The sequence below is a fragment of the Acomys russatus genome, chromosome 24 (assembly GCF_903995435.1).
Source record: "Acomys russatus chromosome 24, mAcoRus1.1, whole genome shotgun sequence".
Lineage (NCBI taxonomy): Eukaryota > Metazoa > Chordata > Mammalia > Rodentia > Muridae > Acomys > Acomys russatus.
In genome coordinates this window covers 57,183,647-57,207,336 of record NC_067160.1, presented here as the reverse complement: position 1 = coordinate 57,207,336, position 23,690 = coordinate 57,183,647, and the positions used below count along the sequence as shown (strand labels likewise).

Genomic DNA, 23,690 nt, shown 5'->3' with positions numbered 1-23,690 from the left:
TCCACACAATCAGACTGACTTTTATTAAGATGCCAATCCCACGCTCCCATGCCTCACAGAGGCTTTAGAGCCCCTCACTATTACTGTGGGGATACAAAGGGTGCCAGTGAAGAGAAGAGGCCCATGACTCCTCTAACACAGGCGAGGCCCCTGGAAGACACCAGAGGGATGCACCACCCAGCTTGATCTCAGGCAACTGAAGTAGCCACCTAGTGGGTGCAGCCTCGGTCTAAGGGTGGGGCTCCCGGGAGCACTGTGCTCTGTTTAAAGCCGGGCAGGAAGGGCATCAGAGTCTTGGCTCCTGGTCCTCTTGACCTGGTCCTCTTGATCAGGAAGCCAAGGGCAGGAGTCCCGGGACTGTTCCGAGGAAGTCAAGCCAGGGGGCCCTTGCCACAGTGAAGGCTCATCCTCCTGAAAGCAAATCATACATGGTCAAGGAATGTGAAGTAGGGGTTGCCAGGCTCCAGGCTGCATCACCTGGAGTAGGAGGGAGTAGTTAGCTCAGACTCAGGGACCAGGAGCAGGCCCTGTCTGGGGACCTCAGAGTGGGCACAAGCAAGGGGCACAGGCAGGGCAGGGCTCAGCACCTCACCGAGTCAGAGTCCAACTCGGTCCCAGTGCTCTGGAAGTCAGCGTATGTTTCCTTAGGGTTGTCAGGCAGCTCCTCCTCATACTCTGTCTGATAGTCAGATTCATCTGGAGCAGAAGAAAGGAATACACTGGTCCTCTCCCCAAGGACAGTGACTGTGCCCAGCACAGCTGGCACTGAGGCATAATGTGGCCACAGACCTTCCATCCCCCACCCCATGGTGACACAGTTCCCAGGGCCAGCAGAGGAAGCTGCAGCAGACCCAGCAATAATACTTCACAGCTGGCTTTCTCCACTTCACAAAAACAAGGAGTAAGCTGGCCCTCTTTACCTGCTCCCTGAGCACACAGAGGGAGGGGTCTGGCCAGCACAAAGTCAGCTCAGCGCTTGCAGCTCTTACCCGAGAAAGGCCCTAGGGCATCTTTCAAGTTCCTCTTTAAGATGAAACACACAGCAGGCAATGCTGCAGAACATGCTGTTCTACTGCAAGGTGGGGGTGGGGACGGTGGCTGATGGCCCGAGAGCAGTGGCCCTCAGGCCTTCTGTAAGCTCTGCCAGTAGGCTCCCCTGAAGGCCTGTGATGTGGCTAGGACGTTATGTGGAGTGGCCTAGGAGACAGCCCCACTCTTGTGGCAACTCTTGAGCTAGACAGATAGTCCTGGGTCTTGACACAGTGGAGAAGCCATAGTTTGGTTCTTGGTCAGCAGAGCTCAAGTGTTGGTGACTTCTTCAAGGGCAAGAGTGAGGGGTCCAGAGCAGCGAGGTCTGGCCACCTCTTGCCTGCCCAGCCTCTGTTACGCAGGCCCACTTTCTGGACCAGCTAACTCACCATCCACTGCAGCCACCTTGGCCGGCTCAATCCGTGACACGATCTCAGCGAGGTCGGTGAAGGAGGCATTGGGACACGTGAGCACCTGGGGTGAGGCAGGGAGCAGCACAGCACGTCACCTGTCTTGGCTGCACACAGGCGGAGTGGATGGTCCAGTGCGGTGGCCCCTCCCCATCCTGCCATCTCACCCCACAGTCCTTCCTCTGGCTTGTCCCCTGCTGGTCCTGCAGCATCTTCTCTAGCACACCACTCCGAACCCAGATGTCAAACACTGTCCTCCCGTGTTGATACCCAACTCCCTGTGCAGGAAGGAAGCCCCATCAGGAACTTGAGGGAGCCCCCTGTCGTGCTCTTAGAGAAGAGGCTGAAGAGGCACCAACCGTCAGAACCGACAGATCCCCGAGTCCCTCTTCCCTTGGAACCAGCTGACGGCACTCACACAGATCTCATCGAACTTGCCGAAGTCCAGGGTGCGGTAGCTGTCGATAGGAGGCCTCAGGTACTCGCAATAGTCACTGTTCTTCACCATCTCCAGCTGCCGCACGCAGCACACATAGGCCAGCCGAGTCTGAATCTCTGCCATGTTCAACACCTGCCAAGAATGCCTGAGCCTCCTACCCTGGCCTTCCCTCCTCGTGCCTCCTGGCCCAGGCAGAGGGTGAGCCCTGAGCCTGAGTCCTGAAGGTGTGACCTGGACTGGAGAGCTATGAAGCCCCGTTTCTGCCCCTCGTCCCAGAGTTAGTCCCAGGCTCCGGGGAGCAGTACAGGCAAGTGGCCCAGATCTGCTGAACCCTCAACTTGGGAGTTGCTTCCACAGCCCTACTGCCGGGGATGGCTGAGAGCAGATGACGGGCCATCTAGCCCATCTGGTACCAAGCCTACCTTGACTTTGGTGGCCAAGGGGTTCCAGCGTTTCCAAAGCAACCACCATCCAGACAACGCATCGCCATAGTTGGTGAGGTCCGTCTCGTCCCGGCTGCCAACATCAATGGCAATCACAACCTTTGCCCCCATGGATCTCGCCACATCCGCTACAGAGAAAAAGGGAGTCTGGTTACCACCCAGGTCAAGAATGCAGAACCAGGGTATAGGATGGTACCCCAGGAGGAATGGGAAAAACAGCAGGAAGGCAGACCCTGCTTTCCTAAGCACTACAAGGGCCTTGTTTCTCTTGGTGGCTCCACCAGGGAGGGGACCCTCTCTAGTATTCTCCCTGGGCCTATGGAGGCAGTAGATCTAATGTCTCAGCTTGTGTGAGAAGTGCACAGAACTGTGTGCAATACCTCCTGAGCATGTAGCCAACCAACAGGTAGCAGGCGTGGCCTCACGCATACCACACTCAACACCTGCAGGCTCTTAGTTTCCCACTGTGGGCACAGATGGAAATCAATTGCTCCTGGTTTGTCTCCTTGGCCTTTGTTCGGCGGCTGCTGTGCTAACAGGCAGAGCCATATGCTAGGAGCAGGCTGTGCGCATGTGCACGCATGGGCACATGCGCATGTGTTCTCCATGAGCTGATGCCAGCCTGACATTTTCTCTTGGCATACTCTAAGGAAAACGTGTACCACCCCAGCCTTCCTGGTGTGGAGGCGGCTGTGGCAGGCAGCCACAGGGCAGAATGACCAAAGAGCTATGTACCAGCATGAGGGGGGGAGGGCACTCCGGCATCCTCTGCAGTACCTGGGAGGTTGTTGATGTAACCTCCGTCCATCAGCAGGTGTCCATCCTTGGGGTCGCAGAGTGGGGGCATGTAGCCTGACAAGGACATGCTTGCACGGACATACCTCCACAGCGAGCCTAGAGCATCAGAAAGGTCTGGTGGGGAAAGTGGCCAGGAAGGAATCCTTCTCTGCCCTCTGTGGTCCTGGTCCTGCGCTGGAGAATCAGAGCCTCGTCTGCTTCTCTCCTGCTCCTTCCTCGGAGGCCCCTTTGTCCACCTGGTATCTTGCTCCCAAGTGCTCTACTTTACCTAGTATGCCTGTGGCAGAGAAATCCTCTACCTACCTTGCACAAATGCGCCTGTGACTTTGCTTCCTTTGAAAGACCCTCAGTGCCCTCACCAATCTCATAGCGCCACCTGCCCGTGCTGCCATACCTTCCTAAGATCCTAGAGCTGCTGACCCTATGGTGCTTTTGGTTGATGAAGGCTCTCACCATCTGTGTGGACCCGCATGGCAGAGGCTGTGATGTCGGTGGTGATGGCAAAGTAGGGGAGCCACAGGTCCTGTAGGAAGGACAGGGATCAGGAGAAACATCCTCCCACATTGGTCCCTGTCCATCTAGGGACAAATGCACATGGAAAGTAAGACCAAGTGCCCAAGGCCACTGAGCAGCCCATGTGAGCCAGGTGTTGTAGGGCACACCTCAATCTGCCGGTCTCTGAAGACGCTGCTGATGCTGCTGTTGAAGCCGGTGCCAGAGAACATGGACGTGATTGGGTAGGTCAGGTCCATTATGGTCTTCACCATCGACGTCATATCCTAGAGATATGAGAGATGCTTCCTGAAGAAATCATTCTGGCCTGTGGGACCCTGCTAAAGCAGGATACAGGCACAGCACACGCTTTGTGCCTCAGAACACAGGCAGCTAAGAGAACCCACAGGTCCAACTGCCTGAAGTGTCATGAGAGCACCCTTGTGGGGTTGAGGCAGCAACAGCTCCCGGGCTTAGAAGCTAAGGTATAGCTCACATAGCTCCATACCTTCTGTCCTTCCTCACCCAGCCAGGCCTGAGATCCCCTGGGGACTCCAGCAGACCTTTGTGCTTTAAGTTGTCCTATATAGCTAGCTGAGGGAGCACAGGGTTGGATAGAGTCACCAGCTCTGGGAAGGTTAACAATAAGAAGAGCCCACAGCTCAGAAGCTCTGTGAAGACCTTTCCATAAGACACATGAGTGACCGAGACAGCTTAAGATTCGGCTCAGGGCCTGAGCCAGGGGAGCCGCTGGACACTGTCACCCATCTCTTCAGCATGGCAGGTTGGCACTTATGTCCATAAGCTCCATCTCCGTTATGTCCAACAGCAGCCTCCTGCAGGGTGTGGACCTCGACAGGGTACCACAGTGTAGTTCACTCTCAGGATGGTGGGAGGACCAGCCCCAAGTGCCCTGGCTCTTCTCACTGCCCATCCTCAGCACCAGACATACAGGAGGAGGGAAGCGAAAACACTCTGCACGGGTCCTGTGCTTGTCCTCCCAGCCCAGGACTACATCCTAAGCTGTCCTGTGGTTGCTGATGTCAGAGGCAACCCCCAGTGATGGCTGGCATATCACTAAGGACAGGACAGGACATGCCACTAGGCTCTCTTTTTTGATGGCCACTCGTTCCGTGTTAGAACTATTTCTGGGCAGAGAGCCGCAGGCTGCCCTTAGCTTTGCGAATGCCGCAGAGAGCCCACTCCTCAGCCTCTGCACGAAGGATGACCAATTTTCTTTTCTTTGGAAAAGGAGAGCACAAGGCTTTTGATGCCACACATGGTCTCAGTGGGGTTCCACTTGTCCCGCAGGAGCGGCCCAGCCTCGAGAGGGCTATGAGCTGCCTGCTGGCAATGCGGAGCTGAGGGAGCCGCTCCACCTGCCTTTGATTCTGTTTGATGTTTTGGCTCTGCTGTCCATTTATGACAAGGCTGGACTAACAGCAGAGAAGTCACGTCTGTGCCGCCGCCGCCGCCGCCGCCGCCGCTACCACCGCGAGCCCACACTCAGCCCCGCCCTGGCTTGACTCACACCAAGGCAATACTCTTCTTACATCACCTAGGGCCAGGGGCCAGGCAAGCCTGCTGGGATGCTCATGCTAACCAGGCTGAGGCTGTGTGCCCTGCCTTGCCTTTGCCTCAGAAGCCCACAGCATGGCTGAGGAGGGGGAGAGTACATTGGGGGCCTTGAAGGAGGGGTTGAATGTGATCAAAACACACCGTATGAAGTTCTCAAACAACTAATAAAAGGGTAAAAAGGACATGAAGTGGGAAAATGCACATGTTGGGGACTATGGAGGGGGGTTGGAGAGGGTGAGTGGGAGGCAGATAAGATCATATTATATACGCATACAAAATTCTCAAGAATTATTTTTAGAAAAAAAATCTGAGGCCTGTACTCGTCCCTGATCTTGACTGACTCTGGCTTTCTCTCTCCTGCCCACGGTAGGCGCTGGTGCAGCTGTGCCTCTTGTTTCCAAGGACTGTAGGAACCACTAGCTCCCCCTTCAGTGACACTGGCCCTCTGTGTTGTCACCTGGTAAACCTCTTACCACTTAAGACTAGAGCACAAAGCAGACCACCTCCCACTACCTGCCCTAGGGCCTCCTCCCCTTACCTGCCACAGGTCACCTCCTGCCACCTATTCCTGGCCTTCTCCCACCATTTCTCAGTCGTTTCCTGCTTTATGTGCTGCCTTTGGCACACAGGCCATGCTCTGGCCCCCACGCCTGCCCCCTGACGGTGGAGGGGGCCTGCCCACCTCTGCCCACTGCTTGGCCCGCTCACCTCTGCCCACTGCTTGGCCCGAATCCGGATCTGGCTGTAGCTCCGCTCCTCAGCAAACAGAGCACCCATGAACGCGCCGATGGATGTCCCTCCGATCATGTCCACGGGGATGCCACACTCTGCCAGCGCCCTGAGGATGCCTACCTGGGCGCAGCCTCTTCACGGTCAGAATACAGAGAAAGAATAAGCAGCACGGTGAGGCCAGCCCTTGAGCTGTATCCCCAACAGCTAACCACCCTTCCCTCCTCAGAGCCCCAGGATTGCACAACCACAGACAATGGGGCAAAGAGAGGAAAGGCTAGGAGAAATGTCTTGATATAATTTAAACCCCCTCTCTGTGGAGGTCCAGGGGTGCCTGTGGGGCTGAGATGGGAAGGAAGGTTTTCCTCAGGAGAGCCAGTGGGTGGTGTTTCTATGCACTGCTGATTCTACCAGAGCACCAGACGCTGAAAGGCTCAGCGGGCTCCACCATAGGAGGAAAAGTGGAAATGAGAGCCGCCCCCCCCAGAAAAAAAGGGTTCTGGTAAACTCCCCGAGGGCTGCCCTAGGAGCCAACGTAAAACAGAAATGAGTCAGTCCCCATAAAGACTAGGCCTTGAGTTCCCAATGTCTTCAAACCAGGCTAAGTTATGACCTAAAGCCTCAAACTAAAACACAATAAGTCACAGGAAAAGAAAAGACCTCATGGCTACTGAGTACCTGCCTGCCGTGTGCACACTTGGTTTGATTTCCGGAACCACACACATTAAAAAAGGTATAAACTGCCTATGTCCAGCATCGGTGAACAAAGTGCTGTGCGTGTGCCTGCAGCGAATATATGTGCTTAGTAAAAGAGGCAGACACACGACAGATGACTCCAGCTCCATGACGTGTGTACAACGGGCGAATCCAGCAGCATGGAAAGCAGAGAATGAGGTACCAGAAGCCATGATGGATGGGAGTGACAGTGTAGTGAACACGGAGGCTACTTAGGATGATGAGGCAGTCTGGAAATAGACAGGCCTGACAGCTGCACGACAGTGGGAACACATCTCACTGCACTAACATGGGTGACTCGCTCATTTATTGTGTGCATATTTACAATGAAAAAGAACAATTTAAAATACCACCAGAAAAAAACAACCTAAATAAGTAGAAGTCTTAGAACAAAAGCTGAGCCAGGTATAATGACGCACACCTTTAATTTCTGGACTTGGGAGGCAGAGGCAGGTGGGTCTCAGGGATCTTGAGGCCAGCAGGCTTCTTTATATTTTATGTGTATGAGTGTTTTGCCTGCATGAATGTCTGTGCAGCATGTGAATGCTGTGCCCGCAGAGTTCAGATCCCCTGAAACTGGAGTTACAGACAGTTGTGAGCTGCCATATGCGTGCTGGAAATTGAACCAGAGTCTTCTGGAAGAGCAGCCAGTACTTTCAACCACTGAGCCATTTCTCCAGCCTCAAACCTGAGTTCCAGGATACAGAGAGACTCTCTTTCCTCCAAACAAAAACAAAACAAAACATAAAAACTATTTTTGCGATCAGGGCATAATGACATATGCCTTTAATCCTAGTACTTGTGAGGCAGAAGCAGGTGGCTCTCTGTGAGCTGAAAGCCAGCTACATATAGAGTGCCAGGCCAGGCTGTGCATGGTGGTGCACGCCTTTAATCCCAGCACCCAGGAGGCAGAGGCAGGCAGATAGCTGTGAGTTCGAGGCCAGCCAGGGCTGCTGTTACACAAAGAAACCCTGTCTTGAAAAAACAAAACCAAAAAGAAAAAAAAAAAAGAAAAAAGCCAGGCCAGCCAGGGTTATATACTGAGTCCCTGTCTCAAAAGAAAAGAGAAGAAAGAAAACCAATAACAGCAAACCAAACTCAAATAACTAACAGAAATTAAAAGCAGGAGTGATAACTAACATAGAATGGGACCCTGTAAGCAGGATAAGGCAGGGAGATTATAGACACGAAACTGGAATGAGGAGGCACCAAGTGAGCTCAACAGCAGATTAGAGGCTGGGGAGAGGAGGGGGGGAGGGAGAAAAAGAGAGAGAGGGAGAGGGAGAGGGGGAGGGAGAGGGAGAGGGAGAGGGAGAGGGAGAGGGGGAGGGAGGTGTCTAACTCTATTGTGCCACCATAAGATGGCTAGTGCTGTCCTGAAATCCGAGCAGCTAGGACAGCATATGCGACTCTCTCCCACAGCAGGGCCTCCCGCACCTTTCTTACTCTTTTCTCCTTGATTGTCCTTTCAAAGCCCACACGTTTCCTTTGCTGATACTTTCTAATGTATGCTTAGCTTGTGGGTCTTTAATTTCTGCTCTTGTCTAGTTTTGGAGACACCATAGTCCATGCTGGCCTCAAATTTACCCTTGTCCTCCACCTCTTCCTCCTGCCATAGGCACACTGTTCCTGAACACAGACAGGGCTGTCTTTCCAGTGTGTCAGAGTTTACTAATTAACAATAAACTCACAAGATACCCTGGTTTCGTTGACTGCAATTTATCAAGTAACCCTGATTTCCCTTGATAGCTGGCTGCCTCACGCTGTTTTACTCCAGTCTTACTTAATTACTAATTAACTCTCAAATCACACATTGAATGTGTGTGTGTGTGTGTGTGTGTGTCTGACAGAACAGCCACAAGAGGACTGAGGAGGCCTTACTGGGAGTAGAGTCAATACAGATGCAGACAATCACTGCAGACGTGAGTCCTGAGGCTTGGGCTGCACGGTCACTGGGCTGCTGGGGCCTATGGAGCAGCGAGCTGCAGGGAGCACAGCTACCTACACGGCCAACTCCATGCTAGTAAAAGACCCTGTTTCAAAAAACAAAGTAGGTGGTACCTGACACCTGAAGAACGACACCTGAGGTCATCCTCTGGGACCACTGCCCACTGTGCACATGTGCGTGCACGCAGGCACAAACACACGCGCGCGCACACACACACATGGGGGGGGGGGAGAGACAAAGACAGAGAGACAGAGAGAGGCAGACATGCAGAGAGATACTGACAGAATGACACAAAAATCAATACCTTCATTCAAAGATGTCACTGAAAGAGAACCAGAGACTAAGGGACACACTGGCATAAATGCACCTAGAAAGGAGCTCAGTAAGAATAAATAAATAAAGGCTAGAGAGATGGCTCAGAGGTTAAGAGCACTGACTGCTCTTCCAGAGGTCCTGAGTTCAATTCCCAGCAACCACATAGTGGCTCACAACCATCTATCATAAGATCTGGCACTCTCTTCTGGCCTGCAGGTATACTTGCAGGGCAGAGCACTGTGTACGTAAGAAATAAATAAATATTTTTTAAAAAAGAATAAATAAATAATCTTCGCAACTCAATACTAAAAAAAAAAATCTATTCACAATGGGTGACAACTTCAGATGGATACTTCACAACAGCAGCAATGAAAAGGCTCACATCGCTGCAAGGCACGCGCGACTCTGCGATCAATTCGCCTTCAGAGAATTACAAACATGAATCACAAGAAGGACCACTGCACAGCCACTCGAGAGACTGCAAGTTAAATTCTGACAAGACCAAGGTAAACAAGAGAAGGCAAACTGAACTCTCACACCTGGCTGGTGGGGGTGTGAACAGTGCCATTACCCCACGATCAGGTAATTCCACTCCAATGCATTTGTCCAGAGGAAAGAAAACATACACCCACAAAAAGGATAATTATAATTTTGTTCCTTATAACAGAAACCAGAAAACAACCCCATCATCTTATCAGGAGGAAGGCTGTGCAAAATAGGGCGATGATGGGATTTCCTCATGGGCCCATCTAGAACACAAACCTCAAGTCATGTTGAGTGGACAAAACTGGACAAAAGCTGTGTCATTGATCGCCTCAATGAAGTCAGTGAAGCAGAAAACGCTGTGGGAGGGACAGGCTAGCCACAGGCTGGCACGTGACAATACACAGGGAACTCCAGCGCTTGTGAGGCTGACGCAGGATAACCTCAAGCTCCTGGCCAGCTTGGGCCATGTAAGGAGAACCTGCCTCACACAAAACAAAGTACACAGAAATAAAATTACAAGTGTAAAAATATTTTAGTAGAAAAACAATAGTTGAAAGATAGAATTGAAAAAAATCTCCAAGAAAACAGAGGTTTAGAAAAGATATGAGGGACTGGAGAGATGGCTCAGTGGTTAAGAGCGCCGCCTGCTCTTCCAGAGGTCCTGAGTTCAATTCCTAGCAACCACATGGTGGCTCACAACCATCTGTAATGCAATCTGATACCCTCTTCTGCAGATAAAGCACTCATATGCAATAAATAAAATAAATAAATCTTTAAAAAAAAATAGAAAAGATATGAAAATCAGAAGCTTCTTTTAGGATACAACTATTAAGCTCTAGGAAGAGAGAGCAAAGAAGAGCAAAGATTTTTTTTTTTAATGAAAAACACTTCAGGACTGGAGAGGTGGCTCAGTGGCTAAGAGCACAGAGGACCTGGGTTTCATTCCCAGCGCCTACATGGCAGCTCACAAGTGTCTGTAACTCCAGTTCCAGGGGCTCCAGCGCCCTCTTCAGGCCTCTGTGGGCACCACACATGGATGTGGTGCACAGACATACAGGTGAATAAAACACCCATATACATAAAATGAAATGGTTACAAGTGAAACATTTCCTGGAGTTCCAGCCTCATGGGTTTCCAAATGTGAAAGGGCCTAGAAGAATCCAGAGTCCTGGCGAGGACAGCGCTGGTGAGACACTACCACATCTCCCAAAAATACCAAGATGTAAAGAGCCCCCAAAGGCTCTAGAAAGAAAAGCAAGGCCAGTGACTGAAACAGCATTGATTATCTCAACAATACCGAAGCGGCACACAAAATACAACTATGCTACAAAATTTCTCAGAGTATTTTCATCTCGAATTCTCTGCCCAGGCAAACCAGCACTCAAGTGTGAGAGCAGAGTGAGAACGTCTTCTAATGGGCCCAGTGTTAACACTTTCACCTCCCGCACAGCCTCTCGAAAGGAAATTTCTACATAGAGAAGACATGAGATGCAGAAAATGGAGCTGAACAAAGGTAGTTTTTAGGAAGTTGGTAAAGAACATTCCAGCGTAACTTTCCAACAGTTAGCTGGAAATAAATCACTAAAGAGGAGGGGGCTGGTGGGCCGACAGAGATGACCTCGTCTAAGGGCATGAGTGTTCTGGCAGTATTTGCTGGTGCACTGATAATATCAGAAATGGAGCTGATGCAACCATAACAGTCAGAAACTCCTAAGAAGGAAATGGTATCAGTCCCAGGGATCTGCGGTATCTCTGAAGGAGCTAAACACTCAACGCCACACACTGTCAGTGCTGGCTGTACCAGTGCCCGAACCTCATGAGGATGCTGAGAGTGCACACAGAGGCAGAGCCACAGGCATACGGCATGCACAGAGAGCCACAGGTGTAGATTGTTGGAGGGTTAGGGAACCAGTAATCTACAACTTGAGGAGACACAAAACAGTCAAATAGGAATACTACTTAGAATCACAGAAAAGTCAATACCCAAAGAGAGCTGAAAATCGTTGCTGCAGACTGGGCTCCGGGAGGGGCAGGCAGAAGACTGGGTCTTGTGTGCCTTGCAGAACCACATGGCTTTTAAGCGTGCCTTGAGCAAAGTGGTAGGTTCATCAAAAACGCTGCTGGCCTGACCTGAAAACTAGGACCAGGTCTCGAAGCTTTAACTATCCAGACCGACAGGAAGGACCAGGGCCTCTCGCTACCTGACAGAGCAGGGGGTGCGGCCACGCCGCTCCTCTAGGCGGTGAGCACAGGTGTGACTCACCACCAAACCGAGCAGAGGCAGGACTCAGCTCCAAGGGCCAGCTCCAGAGCACCCCTTCCCGGGAGATATGGAGTCAAACTGGCCCCTTTGTGCCCTGGACCACTGCTTCACCCTCCTGCTGAGGATGCCCTGGCCTCCACTTCTTTCCGCTCAGGATGCTCAGATGACAGCTAAGACAGGAACTACATGGGTTTTTAAAGAACTCAGAGCCCAAACAACTACAGGATGTTTCTCTAGTTCAGGAATGGATGAGGTCCTTCTTCCATCGACAACGTGTTAGAGTGGGAAGAACCTCACGGAGGGCCCACTGCGGAGCAGATAACATTCAAAGAGGAGACATAGCTAACCAGATAGACACTTCTCAGCACAAACAGTCAGACAATACCCACGTTTTCTTCTACCAAACTGGCAACAGTAAAATCCAGGACATCTGGACAATAAACACACACGTACCCAGATACTCTGGCATGCACACCACACTCTTGTGATCCATGGGGACTCTTTCCTGAGGACACTGGAGTTGGTCTAAGGGTCTTTTCACCTATGGCACCATACCCCCATCTTCCAACTATCACCCCCACACGACGCAGCACACAGTTCGACAGGGGCTCACCTTGCTCCACCCCCTCCAAGCACCAAGGCAATGGCATTGCCTGTCAGCACCCGTGCAAGGCGAGAAAAGTCCGAGTGACGGTCTGGTGGTCTTTGGAAAACACGAGTGTACATCTCAACCTGAGAGGGGCCAAAGGGACAGTGGTTTGTGCATTTCTTCGACTAACATTCTATATACCTTGATCTGATTCAAACCCCATCCTTTCCAGGACACGGCCTCATTAGCACCGAAGTGCCTGAAAGGGGCCAGGGTCACCTTGAGGGTGCTGGCAGAGGACAAACAGACCTAGAGGGAGCCTCCACACTGCCTGAGAGCACAGAGCCCCTCAGGATGTCCTTACAGAGTCTCTCCTCTGGCCCCTGTGCACACAGCGCTCTCAGGGCATATGGGCCCGAGCAGAGACGCAGCTAGCAGGGTGCTGTCCACTGAGCTGTGGGGGCTGAACTGGCTATAGGATGTGGGCAGCCCCAGTGCTCCCACCACCTAGTTTTCACACTGGGCCCAAAGATCTAAAGATGACCTGAGAGGGAGGAATCTCAGGATCACATGTGCTTCTGCCCTGAAGGGGCAGTGCAGCAACCTGACCATGAGATCGCTTTGGAGCTTCAGCTAAATGTGGCACTCTCAGCTTTGGCCCCTGAGCCTAAGTCAAACCCAGAGTCCTGGGTTCACTGGTTCCCAGGTCCTGACGGCCTCCCTGTGCTTGTGTGCCTCCACCATGGTGTGCCTTTCTTCATCTGCAAGGCAGCCCAAGAATCCGAAAGTTAAGGTCACAGCCAGAGTTCAGAAGCAGAACAGGCAACGTCTAACCAGAACCCACAAGCCCTGAGGCTGCATAAAGGAGAAGACAGTTCTAAATATACAGCAGCAGGCCAGAGATGATGTAGTCAGGGCCAAGTCCCGCTGAACCAGCCCACGTGGCCTCACCAGCTTGGGCAAGCTCCTCTTAGAGAAGACACGGCGTGGGCAGCAGAGGTGCAAGTGGCCAGAGCACCAGCTCCGCATGTTGAGCCACTCCACGTGCGGCGGGCGGGCCCCGGACCGTCTTCCTTGTGCAGCAAGATTAATTGCTTCTGAGCACGCACAGCTGTGCTCTCCAACATCCGCTCCAGCTGGAGGAGAGCAGAGCCTGGTCAGCAATGCAGGCAAGCCTGAGGACTGAGCACAGTACGGAGCCAAGGACCAGCACAGAGCTGTCCCCAGCACTGCCCTGATAGCCGGCCCCAGGCAGGAAAGCATGTGATGGGTCTAGTTAATAGTCGGGCTATAAGGTTAGCCCATCTTGAGGTTGCTAACACCCTGACCACATGGTCCATTCAACTGTGTGTGCTGGGGGGGCCAACATGGCTGCAAGGGTGCTCAGGGTATGAGACAGGAGGGCATCCTCCTGCGTCTCAACCACTGCCTTGTGACTGTGTGCTGCGACCTTCACACCGCCTTGTGACTCTGTGCTGCGACTTTCACAGATGATGCACCTTTTGCGCAATTGCCCTTACAGAAGAGCAGTGCCCCTGCATAATGGGGACACGGCAGCAGAGGGGATGGTTCTAGCTGCTCCAGGATTAGACAGGCAGAACAGATGCTTGAAGTGAAAGCAGAGCAGACAGAACAGAGTAGAGATGCGAACACTAATTAAAACGGAGAGGTGCCACCTCATGCTGCTCAGTTAAAGGAAATGAGTGGCCTGAAAGTGTTCATTTTGGGGAGTGGCATGAAGCTCTTCAGCCGTACCTGCAGCCATTCACAAAGGAAAACTGGAAAACAAACAGACAAACAAACCAGGTAAACAGTTTGGCAGCATCTAGTAAGTACACACATCCTCTGGGGTCCGCAACTTCAAAGTGTCTGAAGACAACTTGCATGTGGCTTGTTACCATGAAGTCCCTGGCAGAGAACGCATGCATGAACAGACGGTGGGGTGCTCACAAATGGAAAGCCAAACAGCCATAAAAATGGATGAAAAGCTGGGCGTGGTGGCGCACACCTTTAATCCCAGAACTCAGAAGGCAGAGGCAGGTAGATCGCTGTGAGTTCGAGGCCAACCTGGTCCAGAAAGTGAGTCTAGGACAGCCAAGGCTACACAGAGAGACCCTGTCTTGAAAAAACAAACAAACAAACAAAAATGGATGAAACTACGGGGTCTTTATCAAAATCCTAGGTATTGATGAAAAAATAAATTTCAAGCTGGGCAGTGGCACACGCCTTTAATCTCAGCACTTGGGAGGCAGAAGCAGGTAAGTCTCTATGAGTTTGAGGCCAGCCCGGTCTACATAGTGAGTTCCAGGACAGCCAAGGCTAGCTACATAGCAAAACTCTGTCTTAAACAGGAAAAAAAGATATAAAACAGGTCACTATTTCTATATTTCTCTAGGTCTCTAAAGAGCATATGGCAGACAGGTGGGCCCTCTTCTGGGGATGAAGCCCCTCTGAGCACTCACCTCACCTACTGCTGGCTCTTGGTCACCCAAGCCCACAATGAGGATGCAGTCAGCCTGACGGATGCAGCGCTGGGTCCAGGGCGTGAGTGTGCTGTCTGCTTGGTACAGCACAATCCGGTGGATGTCCTCCTGCTGCCCCAGCCAACTGGATAGCCGGTACTCATGGATACTGCAAGACACGGGGCCGCACCTCACCTTCTTTAAAATGTTTTCAGAATTAATTTATTCTTTTTTTTTTTTTTTTTAATGTATATCTGCATGTACACCTGCAGGCCAGAAGAGGGCATCAGATCCTTTTATAGATGGTCATGAAGCACAATGTGGCTGCTGGGAATTGAATTCAAGACCTCTGGAAAGGCAGGCAATGCTCTTACCCGCTGAGCTATCTCACTAGCCCCTAATTTTTTTTTTTTTAATTTTTGAGACAGGGTCTCACTATATGGCATTGGCTGGCCTGGAACTCACTCTGTAGAGTAGGCTAGCCTTGAACTCAGAGAGAATGGCCCTCCTCTGCCTCCTGAGTGTTAGCACCTGACCGTCTACGGGGTCTCCTAATCATCTTCATTAGCACCCCTCCCACAGAGCAGCAGAAGGGGTTTGGGCCACAGCTGAACAGAGGCTGTGGTCAGGCCTAGAACAGGGGGCTTAAGAGAAAACGTGAGGTGCAGAGCTGCTTGCATGTGAAGTAGGGGCATGCTTGCCTCCTGGGGCCTCTGGTGGTACCCAAGTCCATGTATAGTGTAGAGAGTATAGCTGGACAAGGAACATGCTGGAATGTGCAGACATCACAGCACGGGGGTGATGGGGTCCACCTAGGACCACGCCAGGACAGCCAAGGAACAAGGTCAGGCTGGCTAGTTTCTCTACATGGACCACAGGGGTGATGAGGTCCACCTAGGACCACGCCAGGACAGCCAAGGGACACGGTCAGGCTGGCTAGTTTCTCTACATGGACCACAGCGGGCCAGCGGCGCACCTGTCTAGAGCAGCAGAGCCAAGGCGTTGTTTGATGTTGTCACTGGTCAGCAGCAAGACAGGACCTGAAAACATGCATCCATGTCAGAAATCTGTCCCACCACCCACCTCAAAGGAAAAGCAGGGGACCAGAGTGTTTACACCTTGTCCTGAGGCCAGCTCCCTGGGAGAGGTCATTGCAATGGGGAAGAGCCAAGTTTTTAGGCTGCCTCTCCAAATCCGGGTCTCCTACTGACATATGAACCAAGTCTGTGCAATCTCACCATCAGGTGTGAGGACACATGCTGGTGGCAGGACAGCGTGCAACAGCACAACTTTGAAATCTTGTTATTCCTCAAAGGCACATCTAAGTGGCCTGGACCTAAGTCTAGTCCGTTCGCATGCAGATGCCAAGCTTTCACATCCGCGTATCTCAGATCAGCCAAGGAAAGGTCAGAGGTGGCTCAGAGGCCACACAGAGTGGAGAGCAATGGTCACTCCCAGGAAGCTGCCCCCGGAGTACACTAGCCACAGGTAGGAAAGGGCCTAGCATTGGCAGCACCAATAACAATACATGAGGAGACTTAAGTCATTCTTAACAAGCTGGCCATGGTGATCCAGTCTTTAATCCCAGCTCTTAGAAGGCCGAGGCAGGAGGATGTCTATGAGTTCGAGGCCAGCCTGGTCTGCATGCTTCCAGTTCTGCTAGGTTAGAGCTATACATTTAGATATTGTCTCAAAATACAAGCCACACCAAAAAAAAAAAAAAAAAAAAAAAAAAATCATTCTCAACAAGCTCTTCCAAGAGTGTGCAACTAAGAGCTAATCCATAAGAGTCTCTGCTGCCCCCCACACAGGGTCGCAAGCCGTCCTTGAACTCCTAAGTTGAAGCAATTGGCCCAGCTCTGCCTTTCAAGTACCTGGGACTACAAGCAAGCGCCACTGCCCCTGGCGACAGTACCATGTTGTAATTAGCAGCTGCTTCTTAGAGACGCACAGAATAAGGGGCTTTTTCCAGTTGGGAAGGCTACAGAGAGTGTGGCTATCATAACGCCATGCTGAACCATACAAACGTGGCGACTGGCCTGCAGAGGGAGCTGCATCTGTGGGAGTTCCAGGCTAGTCAGAGATACAAAGTGTCCCTGTGGTGGCACAGACCTTTAATCCTAGCACTGGGGAGGCAGAGGCAGGCAGATCTGAGTTTGAAGCCAGCCTGGTGTACAGAGTGAGTTCCAGGACAGCCAAGGGTACAGAGAAACCCTGTCTCAGACAAACACAAGTAGAAACGTTTTAAGCCGGCAAATCTGTCCCATTACAGAGGTGAGGAGCAAAGGGCGACAGGTCCTCTATGCACCTTAGCAGATGGGGCAGCACATTCTCTGTCTCCTCCTGGTTAGCGGCCACCCTGAATTAGACAGATGGGATCTCGCTTGCTACTTGTAGCCCTCAGGGTCGTGCTGGCTCCTGAGGTGGGGAGGGGCAGGTCAGGAGAGCTGGCCTCAGCTCCTGCTCTTACACACCTTGACCCAGCTAGTCCTGTCGCCTGGAGGGTGTCACACCCAGGACACGCTGCTTTCCAGGTTCCTGAGCCCTAGACAGCAGCTGGCAGTGAACCGGTGTGCCTGTTGGGCCTCGCTGCCCTCTCAAATAAATGTGTTTTAGTGCTGTATAGCATTTTCCTCCTGGATAAACTGTCCACCTAGAGGGAAGCTCATCAAGACAGAAGACAGTAATGGGCGATGAAGGATGCTACAAGGGGTGAGGAGGTACTCTGGCCTGTATGGGAGTTCTAGAAGCTAAGGAAGTAAACAACCAGAGGCGCTAGGCTCCTCCCTTGCCACCAGCTCTTAAGCAGCCAGGACCACTGAGAGACCCTCTGACCAGTTGACTGGCTGGGAAGAGAGAAGTCAGCTAAGCTGCCTGAAAGAAGCAGAGACCAGCTGAGCTACCTGGAAAAAACCCCCTCTAGCATGTTACGTAGTTTGCTCAAGGTTCCCAGTGTCTGTGGCTGTCACCCATGCTGGGGTGGGCCTTGGGGAAGCAGCTGCCTTTGACTCGTTTCTGCACCTGTAAGTAAGCCCAAGAAAACTCACTGGCTCACCGAGGGAGACTTTGGTGGCACCCATGCTTTAGTTTGTCAGGGGTCCCCTATCTGGATTAAGCAGTTCATGTTTCCCCAGGAGCAGTGCACATGTATGTGTGCACCTTGCGTGTGAGTATTTTCTCTCACCAGATCCAGAGCAGGCGATAAGCAGAGCACTGTTGGGTGATGACAACCCAAAGACATGACCCCTGAAATAAATAACCAGTGTGTTGTGTTTATCGCTCTATGAAAAACTCCTGCTCTGTGAAGGACACTGTTCAGTTAATGAAGTGACAAGACACTGACCAGGAAAAATATTCACAAAAGGAATTGTCTAATAGAAAATTGTTATCTAGCCGGGCGGTGGTGGCGCTCGCCTTTAATCCTAGCACTTGGGAGGCAGAGGCAGGCAGATCGCTGTGAGTTCGAGGCCAACCTGGTCTACAAAGTGAGTCCAGGACAGCCAAGGCTACACAGAGAAACCCTGTCTCAAAAAAAAAAAAAAAAAAAAAGAAAAAGAAAAAAAGAAAGAAAGAAAGGAAAAGAAAAAAATTGTTATCTAAAATATATACAAATGAGAACAACCAGGGAGTCTGGGGAAGATGGCTCAGTTGGCAAAGCACTTGGTATACAGATGAGCAAAGCCATGAAGAAAGATCCTGGATCACATACCATAAGGGAAACACACATTAAAACAAGGCACCACTGTAAACTACTGTAATGGTTTAATAACCCACAGCCCCAACTCCTGGAAGATGGTAGGACGAGGGGCACGGAGTAACAGAGGCTCTTTGCCAGTTAACTGGTAAGGCCACTTGGGAAGGCAGTCTGGCAGTTTTCATTATAAACTAAATATGTATTTGCCATATGACCCAGGAATCACATTCCTTGCTATTTACACAAAGGAGCTGAACATACGCCACAGAAAAATCTGCACTTAGATGGCTACAGTCATTATCACCAAAATGGTAAGAGTCCTTCAAGAGGCGGGTGGATAAACAAGCCATGGTCTAACCAAACAAAGGATACTACTCATCTTTCCTTTTTTAAAAAGATTTTTAGAGCCGGGCGTGGTGGCGCACGCCTTTAATCCCAGCACTCGGGAGGCAGAGGCTGGCGGATCGCTGTGAGTTCGAGGCCAGCCTGGTCTACAAAGCAAGTCCAGGATGGCCAAGGCTATACAGAGAAACCCTGTCTCAAAAAAACAAACAAACAAAAAAAAAAAACAAAAAAAAAAAACAAAAAAGATTTTTAAAAGCCAACTCTCGAGATGGAGAGATGGCTCAGTGGTTAGGAGGACTGGCTACTCTTCCAGAGGACCTGGGCTCAATTCCCAGCAACATGGCAGCTCACAACTGTGCAGTTTGAGGGGATCTGATATGTGTACACACACACACACACACACACACACACACACACACACACACACACACACACGCAAAAACCAATGCACATAAATGCAATTAATTAATTAATTAATTAAAACAATAAAATAAAAAAGTTATCAAGCTGGGCGGTTATAGCACATGCAGGGAGGCAGGTGGGTCTGTGAGTTCGAGGCCAGTCTGGTCAACAGAGGAAGTTCCAGGCAGTCAGGGCTACACAGAGAAATCCTGTCTTGAAAATACAAGATAAAACAAACAAAAAGTTATCAAGTCACCTACCAAAAACGTGGAGGGAACTCAAATATGTAATCCCAACCGTGTGTCATTCTCAAGAAATAGCTAAATCAGGGAAACAATAAAAGGCTGGCGGTTGCCAGGGTCCGTGTGGGAGAAGAGTGAGTACACAGAGCACAGAAGACCCTAGGACACTGGAGACTCCTGAACGACAGACACTGTGCAGTGAGTGCACGTCATCACACACATCTGAACCACAGAACTACAACAGAAGGAACGCCTGTGTCCCCTCTGCACCCTGAGCAGTGGCAATGGGCAGGAGTTCCATTCTGGTAGGGATGGAAATGGAGTCAGGTGTGCATGGGGAGGGCCAGGGAGAACCCAGGTCCTCTGGAAGAGCAGACAGTGCTCTTAACCACTGAGCCATCCCTGCAGGCCTGAAACCAAAGGTTTTTATTGGTTTTGTTATTATTGTCGTTGTTTGGGTTTGCTTTTGGTTCTTTCTTTTTGTTTTCTTTTGCTTTTCAAGACAGGGTTTCTCTGTGTAGCCTTGACTATCCTAGACTCACTTTGTAGACCAGGCTGGCCTCGAACTCACAGCAATCCGTCTGCCTCTGCCTCCCGAGTGCTGGGATTAAAGGCATGCACCACCATGCCTGGTGCTTTTGGTTCTTTTGAGTCAAGGTCTTTCTATGTAATTGTGATTGGCCTAGAACTCACTATGAAAATCAGGCTGGCCTTAAATTTGCATCAATCTTTCTTCCTCTGCCTCCCAAGTACTGAGATTACAGGTGTGTACCACCATATTTGGCTTTAAAAAGTTCCCTTTTCCACCAGTTTCCACTGTGCGTGGCGGTACCTTGCACCTTTAATCTTAGTACTTGGGAGGCAAAGGCAGGCAGATCTCTGTGAGTTCAAGGCCAGCCTGGTCTACAGAGTGAGTTCAGAGCAGGCAGAGATAAAACAGAGAAACTCTTGTTTGGGGGTGGGGGAGAAGGAGAAGGAGGAAGAGGAAAGACAGAAAGAAAAGAAAATGAGACGAATTGAGTATGATATAGTTGGAAACAGAGCACTTGCTTAACATGTGTGAGGCCCTGAGTTCTATCCCAGCACTCAACAAAACAAAATCAGAAAGAAAAAAATAATAATAATAAAGAAAGAAAGCAAGAAGAATATGCAACTAGACCTTTCACCAAAGAGAACAGAGAGAGAGAGAGAGAGAGAGAGAACAAATCAGTACATGAAAAAAATGTTTAGTGTCAGGGCTGGAGAGATGGCTCAGCGGTTAAGAGTACTGACTGCTCTTCCAGAAGTCATGAGTTCAATTCCCAGCAACCACATGGTGGCTCACAACCATCTGTAATGTGATCTGATGCCCTTCTCTGGCCTGCAGATGTACATGCAGGCAGAGCACTGTATACATAATAATAAATAAATCTTTAAAAACAAAATGTTTAGGGGCTGGAGAGTTAGTTGGGTCAGTGGTTAAGAGTACCGCCTGCTCTTCTAAAGGACCCGGGTTCAATTTCCAGCACCCACGTGGCAGCTCACAACTGTCTGTAACTCCAAGAGCTGACATCCTCACACCAATGCACATAAATTAAAAAAAAAAAAATTAAGAACAGTTTAGCCGGGCGTGGTGACGCATGCCTTTAATCCCAGCACTCGGGAGGCAGAGGCAGGGGAATCGCTGTGAGTTCGAGGCCAGCCTGGTCTACAAAGTGAGTCCAGGATGGCCAAGGCTACACAGAGAGACCCTGTCTCGAAAAACCAAAAAAAAAAAACAAAAAAAAAAAAAAAAAAAAAAAAAAAAAAAAATGTTTAGTGTCATAAACCAACAGGAAAAAAAAAAAAAAGAAAAATTAAAATTAGGGCATATGGACCAAGCATAGTGGTACATGCCTTTAATCTCAGTACTCAGGAGGCAGAAGCATGTGGATCTCTGTGAGTTCAAGGCCAGCCTAGTCTACATAGTGAGCTTCAGGCTAGTTAGGACAACACAGTGAGACCCTGTCTCAAAAAAAAAAAAAAAAAAAAAAAAGATAAATAAATAAAATTAGGGCATGTTAACACTATGCCCCTATTAGGATATTTTAAATTAAAATACTTATGATATAGAATATTGGCAAGGATATGAGAAAATTGGTCTCACACATTGGTAGTGGGAGAACAAAACAGTATATAGATATTGTAGCGAGAGCCTGGCAGTTTCCTACTAGACTGAATATATTCTTAGGCTCCAGAGAAATGAAAATGTATATGTATGAAAAAAATCCATCAGTTACACAAACGGTCACAGCAGTTTAATTCACAATATTCCCAAACTGGAAACTATCCAAACACCCTTCAATAATGAGTGGTAAAATAAACTAAAACGTGCCTTTAGTGGTGTGAATACGCCCTAGCCATAAAAAGAAAGTTGTGCCTGCTTTGGCAGCATATACACTAAAGCGAAAATAACACAAAATTAGCATGGCCCTCGAACAAGAATGACATGATGCCAATTTGTGAAGGGCTCCATATTTTTAAAAAGAAAGAAAATCTCACATGGGCCCATGCTATCATTCTATTTTTGTAAATGTCTCAGAAGGAAGGAAATCGGGGATTAAGGACAGCTGCTCACATGCTGCGAAGTAGGGCCTTGCTAGAATGTGGCGCCTTTAAAGTGGCAGCTGGAAGGTTTCTATGGCAATGAGAGTTTTGCAGCTTTGGTCTGGTCCTGGCGACCAGGCTACAGCTGTGTCAAAGGCGGGGTCACAGGGGCATTCGCATACATACATGTGTATGTATGCATGCACAGGAACAGCTAGTGCATCTGGAGCTGCCCTTTAGAGTATACACACTCTAGTCTTGCTATCATGTTTCATATTATCTTTGTGGAGCCTGGGAAAGGGCCTTTCTTCACTAGCTTGCCATTTCTTGTAATTCTACAATTAACTTGAAATAAAAAATCTTTCTCTACAGAGCAACTTGACACTGCACTGGATTCAGCCTATAGCCTGAACAACCAGACCAGTGTCACCAGAAATTGCTGGGACTTTCTATATAATATGAATCAAGATTCTCAAACAAGCTGGGCACGATGGCGCATGCCTTTAATCCCAGCACTCTGGAGGCAGAGACAGGCTGATCTCTGTGAGTTCAAGGCCAGCCTGCTCTACAAAGAGAACAATTCCAGGACTCAAAGCCAAAACAACAAAAGTAATAATTTTAAACTATACAAACTACTACATTAAGTTTTTATTTTAAGAATAACTTATAGATTGATAGATACTGTGGTATCTTACAATTTTACAAGTCTTTGGTTTGCACTATTTAATTCCTTGTATCAGTGGTTCTCAACTTTCCTAAAGCTACAACCCTTTAATACAGTGCCTTATGTTGTGGTAACCTCCAAGCATAAAATTATGTCATTGCTACTTCATAACTGTAATGTTGCTACTGCTATGAATTATAAGATAAATATCTGATCTACAGCGTATCCAATATGACCCCCGAGGGGTCCCAACCCACAGGCTGAGAATCATTGTTTTATGTAGTCTGTGTTGGGTAGAGGATATGTTTGTGGCACACTGAAATAGATAATCTAATAATATTTTTTTTTCAAGACAGGGTTTCTATGTGTCACCCTGGCATCACTCTGTAGACCAAGCTGCCCTCAAACTCACAGCGATACACCTGTCTCTGCCACCACACTTGGCCTTATAGTATCTTTATGATTATTGGAAATACTGTCTGCATTCATTATTACAACATTTTACAGAGACAATCTTTAAACTTTTACTATAACCTACCAAAGAAAATGAGTATCTTATCATATTTTCACTCAAAATTACATAAGCACTTGTAAATAAAATGTTAAGAAAAACAGAATATCTTACAAACTTCTAAATTCTCAAGAATTCTCCTTGGTTTTAATTCTGTGTTCTTAGATTCCAAATTTTTATTTTATTTTTTTAATTTTTTTTTCTTTTTATTAATTTATTCTTGTTACATCTCAATGTTTATCCCATTCCTTGTATCCTCCCATTCCTCCCTCCCCCCCCCCATTTTCCCATTATTCCCCTCCCCTATGACTGTGACTGAGGGGGATTACCTCCCCCTGTATATTCTCATAGGGTATCAAGTCTCTTCTTGTTTTTTTTTTTGTTTTCTTTTTTTGTTTGTTTGTTTTTTGTTTTTTTTTTTTTTGGTGATTTGAAACAGGGTTTCTCTGTGTAGCCTTGGCTGTCCTGGACCTGCTTTGTTGACCAGGCTGGCCTCGAACTCACAGCGATCCACCTGCCTCTGCCTCCCGTGTGCTGGGATTATAGGCGTG

The 23,690-nt window shown here is 49.4% G+C and overlaps 1 protein-coding gene across 1 annotated transcript in view; it reads right to left on the bottom strand.

Annotated features, from left to right (window-relative positions):
• Positions 1-314: 314 nt before the first annotated feature.
• Positions 315-23,690, bottom strand: part of Pnpla7 (patatin like phospholipase domain containing 7) — a 73,013-nt gene continuing 49,637 nt past the window's right edge. The window contains 15 exon segments of the mRNA XM_051166185.1: positions 315-411; positions 588-696; positions 1,419-1,503; positions 1,607-1,717; positions 1,858-2,010; positions 2,301-2,449; positions 3,099-3,215; positions 3,573-3,642; positions 3,782-3,898; positions 5,898-6,054; positions 12,279-12,397; positions 13,206-13,298; positions 13,301-13,390; positions 14,717-14,885; positions 15,693-15,756. Of these exon segments, the coding sequence (XP_051022142.1) occupies positions 372-411; positions 588-696; positions 1,419-1,503; positions 1,607-1,717; positions 1,858-2,010; positions 2,301-2,449; positions 3,099-3,215; positions 3,573-3,642; positions 3,782-3,898; positions 5,898-6,054; positions 12,279-12,397; positions 13,206-13,298; positions 13,301-13,390; positions 14,717-14,885; positions 15,693-15,756 (1,643 nt within the window). The 3' untranslated portion in view covers positions 315-371.